Source organism: Salmo salar, unplaced genomic scaffold, assembly GCF_905237065.1.
Source record: "Salmo salar unplaced genomic scaffold, Ssal_v3.1, whole genome shotgun sequence".
In the NCBI taxonomy this organism is placed as follows: domain Eukaryota; kingdom Metazoa; phylum Chordata; class Actinopteri; order Salmoniformes; family Salmonidae; genus Salmo; species Salmo salar.
The window spans coordinates 97,996-118,410 of NW_025547989.1; the positions used below are offsets into that span (position 1 = coordinate 97,996).

The 20,415-nt window shown below is 39.9% G+C and overlaps 1 protein-coding gene across 6 annotated transcripts in view; it reads right to left on the reverse strand.

The window, feature by feature from the left end:
• LOC123732553 (Fc receptor-like protein 5) overlaps positions 1-16,212 on the reverse strand; it is a 61,223-nt gene extending 45,011 nt beyond the window's left edge. For 3 of the 6 annotated variants that reach the window (XM_045711795.1, XM_045711794.1, XM_045711793.1), the window contains exons 1-2: positions 16,084-16,209; positions 14,510-14,554 (exon numbers count right to left, since the gene is read on the reverse strand). In XM_045711795.1, the coding sequence (XP_045567751.1) occupies positions 14,510-14,554; positions 16,084-16,108 (70 nt within the window). In that variant the 5' untranslated portion in view covers positions 16,109-16,209. Of the gene's footprint in view, positions 1-14,509; positions 14,555-16,083 lie in introns of all 6 variants that reach the window. The other 3 variants (XM_045711791.1, XM_045711796.1, XM_045711792.1) reach the window with 3 other exon arrangements.
• Positions 16,213-20,415: the final 4,203 nt, after the last annotated feature.

The window sequence follows — 20,415 nt, forward strand, 5'->3', positions numbered from 1 at the left end:
CCATACTGGCAGTAGATATCCGGATATAGCCGAGGAGTGGGCTTCAGGAGTAGCCCAGGAACCCTAGCTGGGAGATGGGTCTAGCATGGGCTAGCCCCAGGCTAGTTGGTGCTTACTCCGGGATGGAAACGTTAGCCAGGAGTAGTCAACCCGGGTTGCGGTTAGCTAGCTGCCATGATCGAGATGAAAGGGTTCGGAGTTTGCGGTAGGAATCCGGGGATATGGAGAGAAAAATAGGTCCGGTATGCTCTGGTTTGAAAGCGTTGTAGCTGGTAGCTAGTTAGCTAGCTAGCTTCAGTTGCGGGATTCCAGTTCGGAGGTAAAGAGAAATACTTTAGAAAAAACAGATCCACACCACATTGGGTGAGGCGGGTTGCAGGAGAGTATTTTGAAGTTGAGGTTTAGGAAAACTATTAAAAAGAATGCGAAGAAAAAGATATAAAAAGATATATACATGGGATGAGACAAGACAAAGACGTCTGACTGCTACGCCATCTTGGAATGTAGTGAAGCTCTGCAGTGAAGCCGTCTCTATAGTAAGACCAGGTCTCTTTCATAATCATGTGAAACGGCAATTACTATGGAAATGATGGAATGTGTTTTTCTATGAAAATTATGTTTAATGTAATTATGATGCATCTATGATGGTGATATGATATGGATTACAGTTATCATCCTGAATATGAAGGCTATACTCACTTCATGTTACACTCATAGACACTCAAACATCATAGTCACTGTCACTAAATCACATCCAATATCACACACCTCAACCTACTAAGATCTACTACACACATATAATATACTGAATGTTCTATCATCTGTTTCATTGGCTCACAGGCAAACAGCCAAGGGAATAAAACAAATACTGCTAGAACCTGTTTCTTGAATTCTAAACATCAGACATTTAAAATCTCTATTTTTGACAGTCATAATACCATGGCAGGAACTTTACAAGCTCTAATTACGGTACATTTAGACTGAGAATATATATCTCGTTATAGTAAGAGTGAAATAAGTAAGTATAGCCAGATATAATTGGAACGTTTTATCTGATTATAAGAAAAGAAGATCAGTTTTTACATGACTAAAGAAAAGGAATATAACATATACTTTTTACAGGAAACTCGTTCTACATCCCTAGATGAAGTTGTTTACAGGAAAATCGTTCTACATCCTTAGATGAAGTTGTTTACAGGAAACTCGTTCTACATCCTTAGATGAAGTTGTTTACAGGAAACTCGTTCTACATCCTTAGATGAAGTTGTTTACAGGAAACTCGTTCTACACCCTTAGATGAAGTTTGCGTGGAAAAAGGAATGGGGTAGTGAAATAATTTTCTGTCATGGACGAAGGAACTCAAAAGTTGTGATGATATTAATTAACAAAAATGTCGATCTGAATGTGCAAATAGTCAGGAAGGATTCACAAGGAAGGTGGATCCTTTTGAATATGAAAAAGAGACTTGGCTCATTAATCTATATGGTCCATATCAGGATGATCCGTTCTTCTTCAAAAATATTTATACCAATTTATTGAACTTACAGGCAAGAAATAATCAAATCATTGTGGTGGGAGACTATAACAGTGTTAAGTACCTCAATGGACTGTAAAGGAAATCACTCTACAAACTATCATCACCGTGCCCTTAAGGAAATCACAAATATTATGGACACATTAGAAATAGTGGATGTTTGGACTCTAAAAAACCCTGACCTAGTGAGATGTACATGAACTTAATCAAGCTAGTCGTCTCTTTCTCTCTTTCATCAAAGGAACAATGGTTTCCATCAGCCACAATGGTGGTCATGACGATAGATGGAATATGAAAATGTATGTCACTTTTGTTTTGTTATTAAAGGTTAATAGATACGTTATTACGAAAACATTGTAACTTTAAGAGTTTTCCCAGTATATGCTTGATGTTTATACATTGTACGTTGTGTGGAAAATGTCCAAATCAAAGAGAATGTTTTGGTAAAGATGAAATGTGAAGTTAATTGTCTAAAATTGGATTTGAGTAAAATCTAGACCTCCGGCCTCTTAACTTCGTACGCCCAGAGAATTGCCCTAAAGGTGGTTACGCCCACTTCTGACCCGAGGGTATAAGACATGTGAGTTAAGAATGAACATATTAGACTAAGTGACCCGAGCTGCAGCCAAGGTCTAAAAAGTCAACGAACCCAAAATGCAACACAAGGTTGAAGACAAAGAAATCTTTTTTCTACCCATGCTACGATGAGTAGCTGTGTCTAAGCGGGTGAATTCAAGCCGGACCACCTAACCTCCACTCTCCATTGAATCGTGGTATCTACACTGTTTCATTCTACGCTGTGAGCTCTGAGCTACAGAGCTGTCTGTCCTCAGAAGACCCCTTCCAGAGCAAGGGCGAGGAATCAGACAACTAAGCCAAAAGGACACTGACATCGTGAGGACGGAGCTTCCCATCTGAGACCTCCAACACGTAATTACATCATTATATTCTGACCCATAAGAGCGGCAGTTCGGGGCAAGGCTAGGGGTTAAAATAAGCATAGCTGACAAATGCACCCAAATGTATATTTCTCTCGTGTACTTTCTCTTTTTCTCTCTCTTTTAAATCCCCATTTTGGGTAACACGCGCCATAGTGTGTTGGCCCGTTATACTAAGTCCTAATCAATAGCCTAGACTGTGTTTTGTGTATGTGTATCTTTTATCATCATTTTAGCTTTCTAGTAAATAAATAATCAACTAAGATTGGTGTGGTACGAACTCATTGGTGGGACCCGGGTCCGTGCAGATTCCCGGATTATGCCACGTTCAGAAATGAGACTAGAGGAAATTGATTAATTAGCGACTGTTGTAAAATCGATATTCTGATATTCTTTGAGTTAAATTGGGAAATGGAAACTCAATAAAACTATTTTTCCCATGGTGCTCCAGGTTAATGAGTTAATAATTGCTTGATTCATTTAATCACGCAATTAGAAACCTTTAATCATTCGATGAGCAACAGTCGTCACATTAACTAATACAACGTCACAATAGCAATAAAAACGATACTACAGAGATACAAAATACAAAAAAATACAAAATAATTTAGAGGAAAAACCTAAAGAACTGGAGGAACTTATTCAAGAGTAATCTAATGTAATATATTACAAAAATAAAGCAAACTGAATGGAAAATGGAGAAAAAATGCACCAAAGCCTTCCTGAAACTAATTTCTGAAGATGGAGTCATCTCTGATTCTCCTAATTATACTTCAAAAGAGGAAGCTAAATATTTTAAGCAGATGTTCTCTTTTCCGTCTCATCCTCTCCACAATGAATTTCAATAGAAAACTTGTAAAAATAGACAAGATCCTGCAAGAGAGAGGTAAATGTCTATTCATGGAACAATTGCCCTGATTGACTCTTTAGTCATGTCTCAGTTTACTCACTTACTTTGCCCTGATTAACTCTTTAGTCATATCTCAGTTTACTCACTTATTTATGGCGCTGCCTACTGCTGATGATTTGTTTTTCAAATCATATGAGCAAAAAATGATTCACTTCATCTGGGATGCTAAACCAGACACGATAAAGCGTGCCTATCTATATAATGAATATGAATTGAGTGGGTTGAGATTATTAAATATAAAAGCACTAAACCTCTCTCTAAAAGCTTAACTGCCTTTTTGCCTTTGTGCAGATTGCCATGTCTCATTTTTGATTAATTGAAAATGATACTTGGAAAAATTTATCTTTCTTTTTCAAACAAGCATTGGAGAGCTACATTTTCAATTTCATGCCCCTGAAAAGATAAACAAATATTACAACATATATTATGGCTGAACTCAAATGTGCTGGTTGGTAGAATACCTTTATTTATGGGAATGATTTTTGAAAAGGGTATTTTGTTTTTAAATGATATTGTAAATTGGAATGTTGGAGTTATGTCCTTCATGGAGTTATCAGAATTGTACGGGAATGTCTGTTCACTTACAACCAATAGATTACAGCATTACCCCAAAAATGGAGGAGGCGGGTGGCAGCGGGAGGAGGTAGGGAACTGGTCTGTCTGCCCAATATAAAGGATCAAAACTGGCGGAGGAATAAAAACAGCCTAAATAGGAAAGTATCATTTGAGGACCAGGATGTTGACAGCTGTGCCATACAGATTGCAAAATAGTTCGGAAGAGATTTTTGATGTACCGATTCCATGGTACAGGGTGTATGAGTTGATATATAAAATGACGCAAGACTCAAGACTGTGATTTTCAGCAAAAATTATTATATAGAATTCTTGCCACCAACGAAATGTTGAATATTTGGGGCATTCAATCATCGAAGCTCTGCAGATTTTGTTGTGAGGATACGGAATCAATATACCATTTATCTTGGTATTGCCCTCAGGTAATACCTTACTTCATTTGCACACACTGTATACAGATTTTTCTATTGTGTTTTTGACTGTTTGTTTATCCCATGTGTAACTCTGGGTTGTTGTTTTTCTCTCACTGCTTTGCTTTATCTTGGCCAGGTCGCAGTTGTAAATGAGAACCTGTTCTCAACTGGCCTACCTGGTTAAATAAAGGTGAAATAAATGTTTAAAAAGGTAGCCTGTTTCTGCTCTCAGGTTCAGAATGGCTGAAAATGCATAGCATTGATCTAAAATTGACCCTAGAAATAGTACTGTTAGGAGATCTGGAGAGACCGGGTCAGTCAATTACTAATATACTAATACTCTTAGTAAAAGTATTTATCTTCAACTCCCAATTTGTAGATTCTATTCAATTAGATATATTGAAATTGTATGTTAAACATCACAGTATAGTTAAAAGATATATGGTGGGTAGAAATCCGAAGTGGGTGGCCAGCAGAGATAGGTGGGATGGGCTGAGGGAAGCTGAGTGTCACAGGGGTCGTATAAAGGGGACCAAGGCGCAGCTCATATTAATTTATTAATGAAACACTTAATCAAAAAAACAACTAAATGACAGCCAAACAGTTCCGTCAGGACACTATACAAAACGGAAAACAACTACCCACACCCACACATGAAAAACAGGCTGCCTAAGTATGGCTTCCAATCAGAGACAAGGATAGACACCCTGCCTCTAATTGGAAACCATACCCGGCCAAAACATAGAAAACAAAACATAGAAATAGAAATCTAGAAAAACCCACATAGAAACAGAAAACCCAAAACCACCCAAAACAACCACCTGTCATGCCCTGACCACTCTATTAAGGAAAAATGACCCCTTACCAGGGTCAGGACATGACAACGTCAGTGATTCTCTCGTTAACACGGGTGTGAGTGTTGACGAGGACAAGGTTGGAGATCACTCTGTCATGCTGATTGAGTTCGAATAACAGACTGGAAGCTTCAAAAGGAGGGTGGTGCTTGGAATCATTGTTCTTCCTCTGTCAACCATGGTTACCTGCAAGGAAACACGTGCCGTCCTCATTGCTTTGCACAAAAAGGGCTTCACAGGCAAGGATACTGCTGCCAGTAAGATTGCACCTAAATCAACCATTTATCAGATCATCAAGAACTTCAAGGAGAGCGGTTCAATTGTTGTGAAGAAGGCTTCAGGGCGCCCAGACCCTAATCCCATTGAGAACTTGTGGTCCACCCTCAAGAGGGTGGACGAACAAAACCCACAAATTCTGACAAACTCCAAGCATTGATTATGCAAGAATGGGCTGCCATCAGTCAGGATGTGGCCCAGAAGTTAATTGACAGCATGCCAGGGCAGATTGCAGAGGTCTTGAAAAAGAAGGGTCAACATTGCAAATATTGACTCATTGCATCAACTTCATGTAATTGTCAAGAAAAGCCGTTGACACTTTATGAAATGCTTGTAATTATACTTCAGGATTCCATAGTAACATCTGACAAAAATATCTAAAGACACTGAAGCAGCAAACTTTGTGGAAATTAATATTTGTGTCATTCTCAAAACTTTTGTCCACGACTGTATACTTAAGTATCAAAAGTAAATGTAATTGCTAAAATATACTTAAGTATTAAAAGTAAAAGTTGAAATAATTAAAAATTCCTTATATTAAGCAAACCAGACAGCACTATTGTCTTGTTTTTAAATGTATGGATAGCCAGGGGCAGTAGGGACTCCAACACTCAGACATAATTTACAAAAGATACATTTTATTTAGTGAGTCCACCAGACCAGAGGCAGTAGGGATGACCATGTGTCTTCTTGATAAGTGCTTGAATTTGACCATTTCCTGTCCAGCTAAGCATTCAAAATGTAACAAGTACTTCTGGTTGTAAGGGAAAAAGTATGGAGTAAAAAGTACAATATTTTCTTTAGGAATTTAGTGAAGTAAAAGTAAAAGTTATAAAAAATAAAAAAAGTTATAATTATAAATAGTAAAGTAAAGTACAGATACCCCCAAAACAAACTACTTAAGTACTTTACACCACTGCCTATGTCCCCCCTCATCCTGGAAAATACAAGGTCTGAGGTCCTCTGCCTTTTAAATAGAACCCAGACTTCACCACATAAATCAGTAATGCAGACATTATTATTCTACAAGAATAAGGTATAGAGGAGATGGACCCACTGGTTGCCCTCTACTGTAGGTTAGAGAGAGCTGGTAGTCCCATCCACCAAACTACCAGGTGTGAAACAGGGAAGGACTCAGGTGGTATGCTAATTTGCTGTAGATCAGACTTAACTCAATCTCAAAAATTTATCAAAACAGGAACATTTTACATTTGGCCAGAAATTCAAAAAGTAATGACCTCAACAGAGAAAAAACATCCGTGTGTGTGCTATATCCCCCCACTAGAATCCCCAAATATTTCTGACACACCCCTGAACTTATAATGCTATCACCAGCACTTAGATGTACAATTGTGTTTGTTGAAGGCTTTACCTCCTACACCTCCTGACCTTTCCATATTACCTTTTCTTTAATAATGATAGCTTCTCCATCCTAGAGGGGGAGATCGACCATTTCCAGGCCCAGGGACATGTACTAGTCTGTGGCGACCTAAACCCCAGAACTGGACAAGAACCTGACACCCTCAGCACACAGGGGGACAAACACCTACCTGGAGGTGACAGCATTCCCTCCCCCATATGCCCCCCTAGGCACAACTACGACAACATAACCAACAAAAACGGGTCACAACTCCTGTCGCACGCTGGGTCTGTACAGTCAATGGTAGGCTTCAAGGGGACTCTTATGGTAGGTGCACCTACAGCTCATCCCTTGGTAGTAGTACTGTAGACAACTTTATCACTGACCTCAACCCAGAGTCTCTCAGAACATTCACAGTCAGCCCACTGTCACCCTTATCAGGTCACATCAAAATCATAATCTACACTCTTAGAAAAAAGGGTTCCAAAAGGGTTCTTTGAGGAGGGATAGTGTTCGACCAAGGGTCCTTAAGGGGGGGAATGGAATTGTTTTAAGATGGTCATACCATGGATAATTTAGCAATTTGATTTTGTATTCTAAGACCCCTTTAGGTATCAAAATATATATCAACATTTTTGGGGATAAAATATTGAATTTGGCCTTTGCTACTTTAGCCCATAGAAACACATTGAATAACACATTCATAAATGGAGAAAAAAAACACAGTCAAAAAATACATAAGGTTTTGAAGTGTCTGTCCTATATCTAGGATATATACACATACAGTACCAGTCAAAGGTTTGGATACACCTACTCATTCAAGGGTTTTTCTTTATTTCAATTATTTTCTACATTGTAGAATAATAGTGAAGACATCAAAACTATGAAATAAGATATATGGAATCATGTAATAACCCAAAAAGTGTTAAATCAAAATAGATGTTATATTGGGGATTCTTCAAATAGCCACCCTTTGCCTTGATGACAGCTTTGCAGACTCTTGGCATTCTCTCAACCAGCTTTGTTTGAGCCAATCAGCCTATTTGGCTAATAAGGCTTGTGGAACTGTTCATAGAAGGTTCTAAGAAGAACCCTCCAAAGATAAAGGGTTCTCTGTAGCACCCTTCATAAAGGGTTCTAGGAACCACCCTCCAAAGATAAAATGGTTCTTGGTAGAATCCTTCAAAGAGGGTTCAAGGCTACATAAAGGTTTCTACCCAGCACCAAAAAGGTTTCCCCTACGGGGAAAAACCGAAAAACCCTGTATGGTTCTACTTTTTCTAAGCTTTTGACTCACATATTGATGGAAAGTGGTGTTGGGGTGAAAGCGTATGACATTATAAAATCAATGTACACAAACAACAAGTGAGCAGTTTAAATTGGCAATAAATACACGATTTGTTTCTTCAGGCCTGGGGGTGTGACAGGGATGCAGCTTGAGCCCCACCCTCTTCAACATATAAATATAAATTAATTGTTGAGGCCACTAGAACAGTCTGCAGCACCCTACTGGACTGGGAAATAAAATGTCTTCTGTTTGCAGATTATCTGGTGCTTCTGTCCCCTGTTCTGGACCTACAGCAGCACCTAGATCTTTTGCACAGATTTGCACAGATTTGCACAGATTTGTGTCCTGACAGTGAATCTCAGTAAGACAAAAATAATGCCGTTCCAAGAAATGTCCAGTAGCCAAGACAACAAATACAAATTCTATCATGAAACTCTTGCCCTAGAGCACACAAAAAACCTCGGCCTAAACATCAACACCACAAGTAACTTCCGCAAAGCTGTGAATGAACTGAGAGACAAGGCAAGAAGGGGCTTCTATGCCGTCAAAAAACATACAACTTGACATCCCAATTAGGATCTGGCTCAAAATACTTCAATCATTTATCGAACTTCTTCAGGCTAGGGTCCTTTTTTCAGAATTTCCACTTGACTGATGTGCCCAAAGTAAACTACCTGTTACTCAGGCCCAGAAGCTAAGATATGCATATAAATGGTTTGGACTACACTTTGAAGTTTCTAAAACGGTTTAAATAATATCTGTAAGTATAACAGAATTAATATGGCAGGTGAAAATCCAAAGAAAATCCAACCATTTTTTCTTGAGGTCCCAGGCTCTTCCAATGTAAACCTATTGGCTATATGTAAATACGGCTCCCAGATTGCAATTCCTATGGCACTAGATGTTAATTAACAGTCTTAATTCAAGGTTTCAGGCTTGTTTCTTGAAAAACAAAGAAGTATTTGGAGTTTTGGTGAGGAGAGTCAAGGAAGAATATCAGTCTTTTGGCTCGCTTACTATTTTTCCTTTCCTATTGAACATACTACTTTCCGTATGAAATATTATAGTTTATTTACATTTTAGAGTACCTGAGGATTAAATAGAAACGTCGTTTGACTTGTTTGGACGAAGTTTACAAGTAGCTTTTTGGATTCCAATGTCTGCATGTTGAACGAGTGGATTACTGAAATTGATTGAACCAACTAAACAGACTTTTTGGGATATAAAGAAGGATTTAATCTAACAAAACTAGCTGGGACCCTTGGGATTGCAAACAGAGGAAGATCTTCAAAAGTAAGTGATTTATTTTATCGCTATTTGTGATTTTGTGACGCCTGTGCTGGTTGAGAAATATGTTGATGTGGGGCACTGTCCTCAGAAAATTGCATGCTATGCTTTTGCTGTAAAGCCTATTGTAAATCGGACAACGCAGTTCGATTAACAAGATTTTAAGCTTTTGAATGATTAAAGACACTTGTATTTTCATGAAAGTTTAATATTACGATTATTTATTTGAATTGCGTGCCCTCCAATTTCACTGGATGTTGTCGACTTCGGTCCCGCTAGCCTTAAGAAGATTTATCGAAGCCCTCTATGGTTGTGAGGTCTGGGATCCTCTCACCAACCAAGAATTTTACAAAATGGGACAAACACCCAATTGAGACCATGCATGTAGATTTCTGCAAAAACATGCAGAGCAGAATGTTTCTTCAGGCCTGAGCTCTGTTCACAAACACAAACAGACCCCACAGAGCCCCAGGCCAGCAACACATTTTGACCCAACTAAATTATGAAAGCAAAAAGATAACTATTTTGACACACTGGAAAGAATAACATTGGAATGCTATCTGGGACTAAACAGAGAGTACACAGTGGCAGAATACCTGACCACTGTGACTGACCCCAAATGAAGGAAAGCTTTGACTATGTACAGACTCAGTGAGCATAGCCTTCCTATTGAGAGAGGCCGCCATAGGCACAAAATGAGATGGAAACTGAGCTGCACTTCCTAACCTCCTGCCAAATGTATGACCATATTCGAGACACATATTTCCCTCAGATTACACAGATCCACAAAGAATTCGAAAACAAATCACATTTTGATCAACTCCCATATCTATTGGGTGAAATAACATAATCACAGCAGCAAGATTTGTGACCTGTTGCCACAAGGAAACCAGTGAAGAATAAACACCATTATATATATATACAACCCATGTTCATGATATTTATTTTCCATTTTGTACTTAACTATTTGTGACCCGTTTCAGGAAACTAGACGTATGTCGCGGGTCACTACTTCACTGGAGAGCCGTTTGAACATAAACTTTAAAAAAAAATCTAAATAACTCTTTTTTTGGAACTTGAAAACTTTCATGTGACATAATAACAAACTTGCCATCTGTAAATATGAAAAAATTGTAAATTACAAGCCTAGTTGGTTAAGCCACATAAAAAAGGGAGCAACTTTCTTGCTATCAATGATTGGCTGAGATAATGAGTGGGCTTGACATGCTGAGGGATTGGTCTGCCATATAGCACGCTTTGTCTATTTGAGCTGGTCAGTATGTAATCCTGTCCAACGTGACTTTATAAAAAAAATTATTGTGTAGTAAAACTGGACAAGTGTTTCTCTCCACTTTCTGAAGGACTGAGTTTTGAAATCAGTGAAATGATAGTTAAGGAGATGGAGAAAACACCTGTCTGGATTACATCTTCAAACTAAGGGCAACCATGGCATCCGACATGAATGATGTATGTAAGATAGTCTTGCTAGCTACATTTTCACATATTTCACGTTTCAAATTTTTACAGAAAATGGTTTCATTTCAAGTTAATAATGTGTACTGTTAACTAGCTAACATTAGCTGGCTGGCTCGCTAGCTAACATTACGTGTATGATCTTATTAATAAGATATCTCAGAGCCATTTACTGGGCTAGCTATGGCCTAATGTTAGCTAGCTAACATTGAACCTGGTTGGTTAGCTACCTGCAGATTCATGACCAATGACCTATTTTAAGAACAATGGATGCCTGACGTATCCATTATAACAGATATTATCAGGAGCTGCTGATAAAGCCACCATCATGAAAGTCATTGTGACTTCTGGGGAAGTAACCAGAGACTCTGATGAACTGACTCTCCAGCAGACGGACCGGTGATTTCAACAGAGAAGACAACAACATATGGGCGTCAATATATTGATCGTAATTATTCCCGAATGAGTGAGCGTTCAAGTGCAAAGGATTAGCATTTCAATGAATATAATTATCCACTGTGTGTAGTGAAGCCATTTTGTCTTTCCCGCTCCCTTTTCTTTGTATACCAAGCCGTCATATCGGTTTAGCCCACTAGGGGATCTTCCCTATCATTGTTAGTAACCAATATCTACTGTTTGTTTGTTGGTGCATTTCTGTGATAATTTAGTTAGTTAGTAAATAAATGATTAAGCCAATTGGTGTATGGATGTTTCATAGTTTAGGCTGGGTTCGTGCAGATAACCAACAATTCTACGACGTTTGAAATGAGACTGACGTGAGGTAAAGAATAATTCATTAATAGAAGACTATTTGATCAGATATTAAAATATCCAAAAGTTATATTTGAAAAATTATAACTTTGTAATCTGAAGATTTTCCGTGGCGCCCCAACTTCCTAGTTAATTACATTTACATGATTAGTTTAATCATGTAATTATAATTACAGAGAATTGATTTGATAAAATAACAGTCTTCACTTTTAATGATAAGCTAAAGACACGACAATAGAGAGGGTCAGTCTGACAGCTATACTATATTCGAGAGTCTGTATCACATCTGAGTTAGTTAGCTAATCTGCAGGTAGCCAACCAAATGCGTATGCCTTTGATATGTTCTACCAGTCTACACCAGATTCAATATGAGACACTGGGTTCAAGCCCAGGTCTCCTGCACAGCAAAATACTGTGTTAGCCAGCTGAGCTAAAGCTTTGTGTAGCCAATTCAAATCTTCATCAATCAATAAATCAGTCAATCAAAACAATCAATTAATCAATCAATCAGAAGCAGTTGACTAGACCTCAGGAAGGTGACATTAAAGAGAACCAACTAGCTTGTGTCTGTTACATGGTGTCTATGAATAAGGTAATATAACTGATAATGCCACTGGGTGAAAATAGAACAGTAGTGATGAATACAGTAATATAACTGATGAATACAGTAATATAACTGATGAACACAGTAATATAACTGATGAATACAGTAATATAACTGATGATGCCACTGGGTGAAAATAGAGCAGCAGTGATGAGTACAGTAATATAACTGATGAATACAGTAATATAACTGATGAATACAGTAATATAACTGATGAATACATTAATATAACTGATGAATACAGTAAAATAACTGATGAATACAGTAATATAACTGATGAATACAGTGATATAACTGATGAATACAGTAATATAACTGATGATGTCAATGGGTGAAAATAGAGCAGCAGTGATAAATACAGTAATATAACTGATGATGCCACTGGGTGAAAATAGAACAGTAGTGATGAATACAGTAATATAACTGATGAATACAGTAAATTAACTGATGATGCCACTAGGTCAAGGAACCTACCAGGTACAACCCTAAATCCGTAAACATGGGCACCCTCATAGATATCATCCTTACCAACTTGCCCTCTAAATACACCTCTGCTGTCTTCAACCAGGATTTCAGCAATCACCATCACCTCACCATCTTAAATAAGCATTACCCATTCACAAAATGTAGAACTAAGAACAGATATAGCCCTTGGTTCACTCGACTTGACTGCCCTTGACCACAACAAAAACATCCTGTGGCGTACTGCATTAGCATCGAATAGACCCCGCGATATGCAACTTTTCATGGAAGTTAGGAACCAATATACACAGTCAGTTAGAAAAGCAAAGGCTAGCTTTTTCAAACCAAAATTTGCATCCTGTAATACTGTTACGCACGCCTCTTGGAAGAGGGAACGCAACACCCGGCTACATCTCAACTTCCGGTGGAGTTAAAGGGGTATGGCATTGTAGGTGTGGGTAAGGATGACAGAGGCAGAGATTAGCACCGTTTACAGGGAATTTATTCCTTCACACGGTAATTTTGGGGGAAAGGGGCTGGACGGAACCAAAGCAAAGAAAGTTAAAGTTAAAGAGCCGCCGCTCCTAAACCATCCAGCCAGCCAGTAGTGGGATACAGAGCTAGAGACTGCAGGGTCACAGTAAACCATCCAGCCAGCCAGTAGTGGGATACAGAGCTAGAGACTGCAGGGTCACAGTAAACCATCCGGCCATCCAGTAGTGGCATACAGAGCTAGAGACTGCAGGGTCACAGTAAACCATCCAGCCATCCAGTAGTGGGATACAGAGCTAGAGACTGCAGGGTCACAGTAAACCATCCAGCCATCCAGTAGTGGCATACAGAGCTAGAGACTGCAGGGTCACAGTAAACCATCCAGCCATCCAGTAGTGGCATACAGAGCTAGAGACTGCAGGGTCACAGTAAACCATCCAGCCAGCCAGTAGTGGGATACAGAGCTAGAGACTGCAGGGTCACAGAAAACCATCCGGCCAGCCAGTAGTGGGATACAGAGATAGAGACTGCAGGGTCACAGTAAACCATCCATCCAGCCAGTAGTGGGATACAGAGCTAGAGACTGCAGGGTCACAGTAAACCATCCATCCAGCCAGTAGTGGGATACAGAGCTAGAGACTGCAGGGTCACAGTAAACCATCCAGCCAGTAGTGGGATACAGAGCTAGAGACTGCAGGGTCACAGTAAACCATCCAGCCAGTAGTGGGATACAGAGATAGAGACTGCAGGGTCACAGAAAACCATCCAGCCAGTAGTGGGATACAGAGCTAGAGACTGCAGGGTCACAGTAAACCATCCAGCCATCCAGTAGTGGCATACAGAGCTAGAGACTGCAGGGTCACAGTAAACCATCCAGCCATCCAGTAATGGCATACAGAGCTAGAGACTGCAGGGTCACAGAAAACCATCCAGCCAGCCAGTAGTGGCATACAGAGCTAGAGACTGCAGGGTCACAGTAAACCATCCAGCCAGCCAGTAATGGCATACAGAGCTAGAGACTGCAGAAAGCCAAAGCAGTAAACCATCCGGCCTGCCAAACCACAAGCCACGGAAACACACAACACAGACACATATTTATACATTTGACATTTTAGTTATTTAGCAGACACTCTTATCTAGAGCGAATAACTGTTAGTTCATTCATCATATTAATTACAATGTCCTCAATTTCGTAGCTATAATTAATTAATTAAGAAATAAAGAGAAATGTTACTATTATAGAACAGGTGATGAATATAGAGAAATGTACTCACCTCCACTTTGTCCGAGGGTAGAGTATACCAGTGTACTCAACAGCACTGAAACACACAGAGAGAACTATCACTCCGTCTCAATCCACAGCATGTCTATGTTGGCGTTCTGCATCTGCGGTGGAAAGTGCCTTTTGCTCTACGGAAAGGGGAGAGTCCACGAACCCCACAAGTCTCAAGGACTCATCTGAAGTCAGTACAGCTGATGTGCCAACTTCTGTTGAACCGTTTGGGCTACAAACTAATAGACCCCACTATGGAAAGAGGAGACTCTCAGCTACAAACTAATATGACCCCACTATGGAAAGAGGAGACTCTCAGATACAAACTAATATTACCCCACTATGGAAAGAGGAGACTCTCAGATACAAACTAATATGACCCCACTATGGAAAGGGGAGACTCTCAGCTACAAACTAATATGACCCCACTATGGAAAGAGGAGACTCAGCTACAAACTAATATGACCCCGCTATGGAAAGGGGAGACTCTCAGATACAAACTAATATGACCCCACTATGGAAAGAGGAGACTCTCAGATACAAACTAATATGACCCCACTATGGAAAGAGGAGACTCAGCTACAAACTAATATGACCCCACTATGGAAAGAGGAGACTCTCAGCTACAAACTAATATGACCCCACTATGGAAAGGGGAGACTCAGAAACACGACGGTGCTCTACGAACCCCACAAGTGTGACGGCACTCGTCTGAAGGTAACCCATGGTAACCCATACAAATGAATGGAAGTATGGAGGTAGTTTTGTGCCAAAACAAATAAGGGGTTAAATATGTGTCCAAAAAACTAAAATATATATTTCCTGAACTTTCTAATATCTCGTAGATATAGGAGAAACTCTTCAAAATCGTATTCCTCATGATCCATCCATCTTTTTGCCATTTCTGAATGTGTTATTCAATGCACAGGTGTAGTAGTAGTAGTAGTAGTAGTAGTACAGGCCAAATTAAATACTTTATGAAATATTTTTTTAATGAAATATAAAGATATTTTTAAAAGACAGGGGTCCTGAAATACAAAATGAAAAAAATGAAATAGCTTAATCTAAAACAATTCTATATGTATAGTAGAACCCCCTTTTTAGAGGAGATATTAAACTATATAGATATTAAACTATATAAATATTAAACAACATATATATTAAACGATATAGATATTAAACTGTATAGATTTTAAATCATATAGATATTAAACTATATAGGTATTAAACTATACACATATTAAACCATATCGATATTAAACTATATATTTTTAAACCATACAAATTTTAAACTACTGTATATAGCTATTACACAATACAATGGTCCCGTGTGGCTCAGTTGGTAGAGCATGGTGTTTGCAATGCCAGGGTTGTGGGTTTGCTTCCCATGGGGGACCAGTACGGGGAGAAAAAAAAAATGCATTCACTACTGTAAGTCGCTCTGGATAAGAGCGTCTGCTAAATGACTAAAATGTAAATGTACAGATACATATATATAAAGCATACAGATATTACAATTATATCTAGACATTGAACCGTATATATATTAGATAATTTAGATAATATTCAACTCACAGAGTAGAATACAGGTGCGTTCCATCTCAACGTGTCGATCACTAACTGTATCTAAACTCTAGTGACTTGTAGCCTGTCCATCCCCCCACCCACCTTTCCTCTCTACCCATCTATACTTCCTCTTGAGAAGGACTGAGAGGTGTGAAAGATGTGTGTGACAGAGAAGTGGTTTGAGAGAGAAGAGAGACACAGAAAGAGAGATAGAGAGAAGAGAGAGACAAAAAGAGAGATAGACAGAGAGAGAGATAAAGAGAGAGAAATAGAGAGAAAGGGATATATAGAAGAGAGGGACAGAGAGAAGAGAGACAGATAGTGTTAGATAAATAGAGAAATAGAGAGAGGGTGATATATAGAAGAGAGGGACAGAGAGAAGAGAGACAGAGAGTTAGATAAATAGAGATAGAGAGAGGGGATTTATAGAAGAGAGGGACAGAGAGAGAGAAAGAGAGAAAGAAAGAGAGAGGGGATTTATAGAAGAGAGGGACAGAGAGAGAGAGAGAGAGAGAGAGAGAGAGAGAGAGAGAGAGAGAGAGAGTGTGATGGAGAGAGTGAGGGAGAGAGAGAGAGAGAGAGAGAGAGAGAGAGAGAAAGAGACAGAGAGAAAGAGAGGGAGACAAACAGACTCTCTCTCTCTATGATAGAAACGGTAGATATATTAAGCATTAAAAGTGACTGCAAAACACAATATCAATATGTCAATAGAAAGCCCCTTGGTAATAACGACGTCCAGAGTATGGCTGTGGTTATGGGTGGGCCCAGTAGAAAGCCCCTTGGTAATAACCAGGTCCAGAGTATGGCTGTGTTATGGTTGCAACATGTTGGATAACGTCCATAGATCTAAAATGATTCAGAATTTCAATGGCCTTGGAGTCAGTCTCTTTGTCAACATGAATATTAAAATCACCCAACACAATGATTATATCATAGTTCTCAAGGACAACAGACAATAGTTCAGATAAATTAGTAAAGAAAGTTGGGCAGTGCATTGGTGGCCTATACAGGGTTATGGCCAGCACCGGTGGCTGACATTTAAACAGTATAACATGATGCTCTGGTCTGGTGGCTGACATTTAAACAGTATAACATGATGCTCTGGTCTGGTGGCTGACATTTAAACAGTATAACATGATGCTCTGGTCTGGTGGCTGACATTTAAACAGTATAACATGATGCTTACAGCTGAGAGCATTAGTAGTAGCTTTATGTGAACAACATCACCCATAGTTAAACACCAATGTCCCTTTGTCACACACAGATGTGACCTGTTTCAGGAAACTAGGCGAACAACTGAAAGCATTAGTAAAAATAGAGGCTGTCTCCACCCCACCACATATAGATACTTATCAGAGCAGGAGATCTGTGTCTGTTTGAGGTTATAGCTGTGTATATATATAGACTTTTCAGATCAGTAGGTCTGTGTCTGTTTGAGGTTATAGCTGTATGTGAACAACATCACCCATTGTTAAACACCTCTGTTCCTCTGTCACACATTTCACATGTATTTTTAGGTCATTTAGCTCTTGTCCAGAGAGACTTACAGTAGTGAGTTGAAACATGTTTGTACTTTTTCCTGTACTGGTCCTCCGTGGGAATCAAACCCACAACCCTGGCGTTGCAAGGGCCATGCTCTACCAACTGAGCCACACACACACACACTGAGCCATATACACAGACACACACACAGACACAGCAACACAAACACACATAGACACACACACTGAGCCATATACACAGACACACACACTGAGCCATATACACAGACACACACACTGAGCCATATACACAGACACACACACTGAGCCATATACACAGACACACACACTGAGCCATATACACAGACACACACACTGAGCCATATACACAGACACACACACTGAGCCATATACACAGACACACACACTGAGCCATATACACAGACACACACACACTGAGCCATATACACAGACACACACACACACAGACAGATAAACAAACACGCACACACAGACACAGCAACACAAACACACACAGACACACACAGACAGACACTGTACCATGACAGGTTGGGCCTTCCAGGTCAGGTCACACAGGGGTCCTGAAATGAAGGCATATTCCTGGATGAAATGTCTGTAATAACCGGTTATTCCCAGAAAAGCACATACCTTTTTCTTATTCACTGGTCGAGGCCAATTCTGTATCGCAGCGACCTTCTTCTCTTGTGGTTTGATCAACCCTCGCTCTATGGAATAGCCCAGATAGTCTGCTTCACTTACCCCCAGCCTGCATTTCCGTGGGTTGGCAATGAGTCCTGCTTGCCCAAAGACCCTCAATGACCGCTGTTAATCGGATTAGGTGCTCCTGCCAAGTGTAGCTGTGGATTATCACATCATCCAGGTTGTCACGTTCTGACCAGTAAAGGGGTCATTTGTTATTGTAGTTTGTTCAGGACGTGGCAGGGGGTATTTGTTTTATATGGTTCGGGGGTGTGTGTTTATGTAGAGGGGTGTTTGATTTATGTATTCCGGGGTTTTGGTCTATGTTCTATGTTAGTGTATTTCTATGTTCCGTATAGTCATTCTATTTCTATGTTTAGGTAATTGGGATTGGGGCCTTCAATTGTAGGCAGCTGTTTATCGTTGCCTCTGATTGAAGGTCCTATAATTAGGACTTGTGGTGTTTGTTATGGGAATGGTGGGAGGTTGTATTCGTGCACTGCTATGTCTAGCCTGCAGAACTGTTAGCTGTCGTTCGTTTTTTCGTTTTGTTGTTTTTGTGTGGTGTTCGTAATAAAATAAATATGCTGTTAATCTGTCACGACTTCCGCCGAAGTTGGTTCCTCTCCTTGTTCGGGCGGTGTTTGGCGTTCGGCGGTCGGCGTCACCGGTCTTCTAGCCATCATCGATCCACTTTTCATTTTCCATGTGTTTTGTCTTGTCTTCCCACACACCTGGTTTTCAATTCCATTATTACATGTTTTGTATTTAACCCTCTGTTCCCCCCATGTCCTTGTCCGGAATTGTTTATTGTAAGTGCATGTGCACGTCTATCTGGTCTGCGACGGGTTTTGTACTATTGTTTGTTCTGTTTCCGGTGGTTTTTATTATTAAACTGCTCCACCATCTCGGCACCGCCATGGACCGCGTTGACCAGACAACTCCGCTGGGAGAAACAGGGAGGTCCATCAGCACAACTCCGTTGTAAACACAGTTTTTTGCTCCACCATCTTGGCACCGCCATGGACCGCGGAGACCTCGACAAGTCTGGTTCATCCTTGGGAGCAATTTCCAAACGCTTGAAGGTACCACGTTCATCTTTACAAACAATAGTACGCAAGTATAAACACCATGGGACCACGCAGCCGTCATACCGCTCAGGAAGGAGATGCGTTCTGTCTCCTAGAGATGAATGTACTTTGGTGCGAAAAGTGCAAATCAATCCCAGAACAACAGCAAAGGACCTTGTGAAGTTGCTGTTGGAAACAGGTACAAAAGTATCTATATCCACAGTAAAACGAGTCCTACATCGACATAACCTGAAAGGCCGCTCAGCAAGGAAGAAGCCACTGCTCCAAAACCGCCATAAAAAAGCCAGACCACGGTTTGCAACTGCACATGGGGACAAAGATCGTACTTTTTGAAGAAATGTCCACTGGTCTGCTGAAACTAAAATAGAACTATTTGACCATAATGACCATCGTTATGTCTGGAGGAAAAAGGGGGAGGTTTGCATGCCAAAGAACACCATCCCAACCGTGAAGCACGGGGGTGGCTTCATCATGTTGTGGGGGTGCTTTACTGCAGGAGGGACTGGTACACTTCACAAATAGATGACATGAGGAGGAAAATGATGTGGATATATTGAAGCAACATCTCAATACATCAGTCAGGAAGTTAAAGATTGGTCGCAAATGGGTCTTCCAAATGGACAATGACCCCAAGCATACTTCCAAAGTTGTGCAAAAAGGGCTAAATTACATCTAGGCGTTCTGCTAGCGGAACCCCGTTCTGCCAGCGGAACCCCTAGCCAACAGCCAATGGAATCGCAGGGCGCGAAATACAAAACAACAAAATACCACATTTCAATTTTCTCAAACAATCAACTATTTTACACCATTTTAAAGATAAACTTCTCGTTAATCAAACCACATTGTCCGATTTCAAAAATGCTTTACAGTGAAAGCAAAACATTAGATTATGTAAGGAGAGTACATAGACAAAAATAACCACACAGCCATTTTCCAAGCAAGGATATATGTCACAAAAACTGAAAACACAGCAAAATGAAGCACTAACCTTTGACGATCTTCATCAGATGACACTCCTAGGACATTATGTTACACAATACATGTATGTT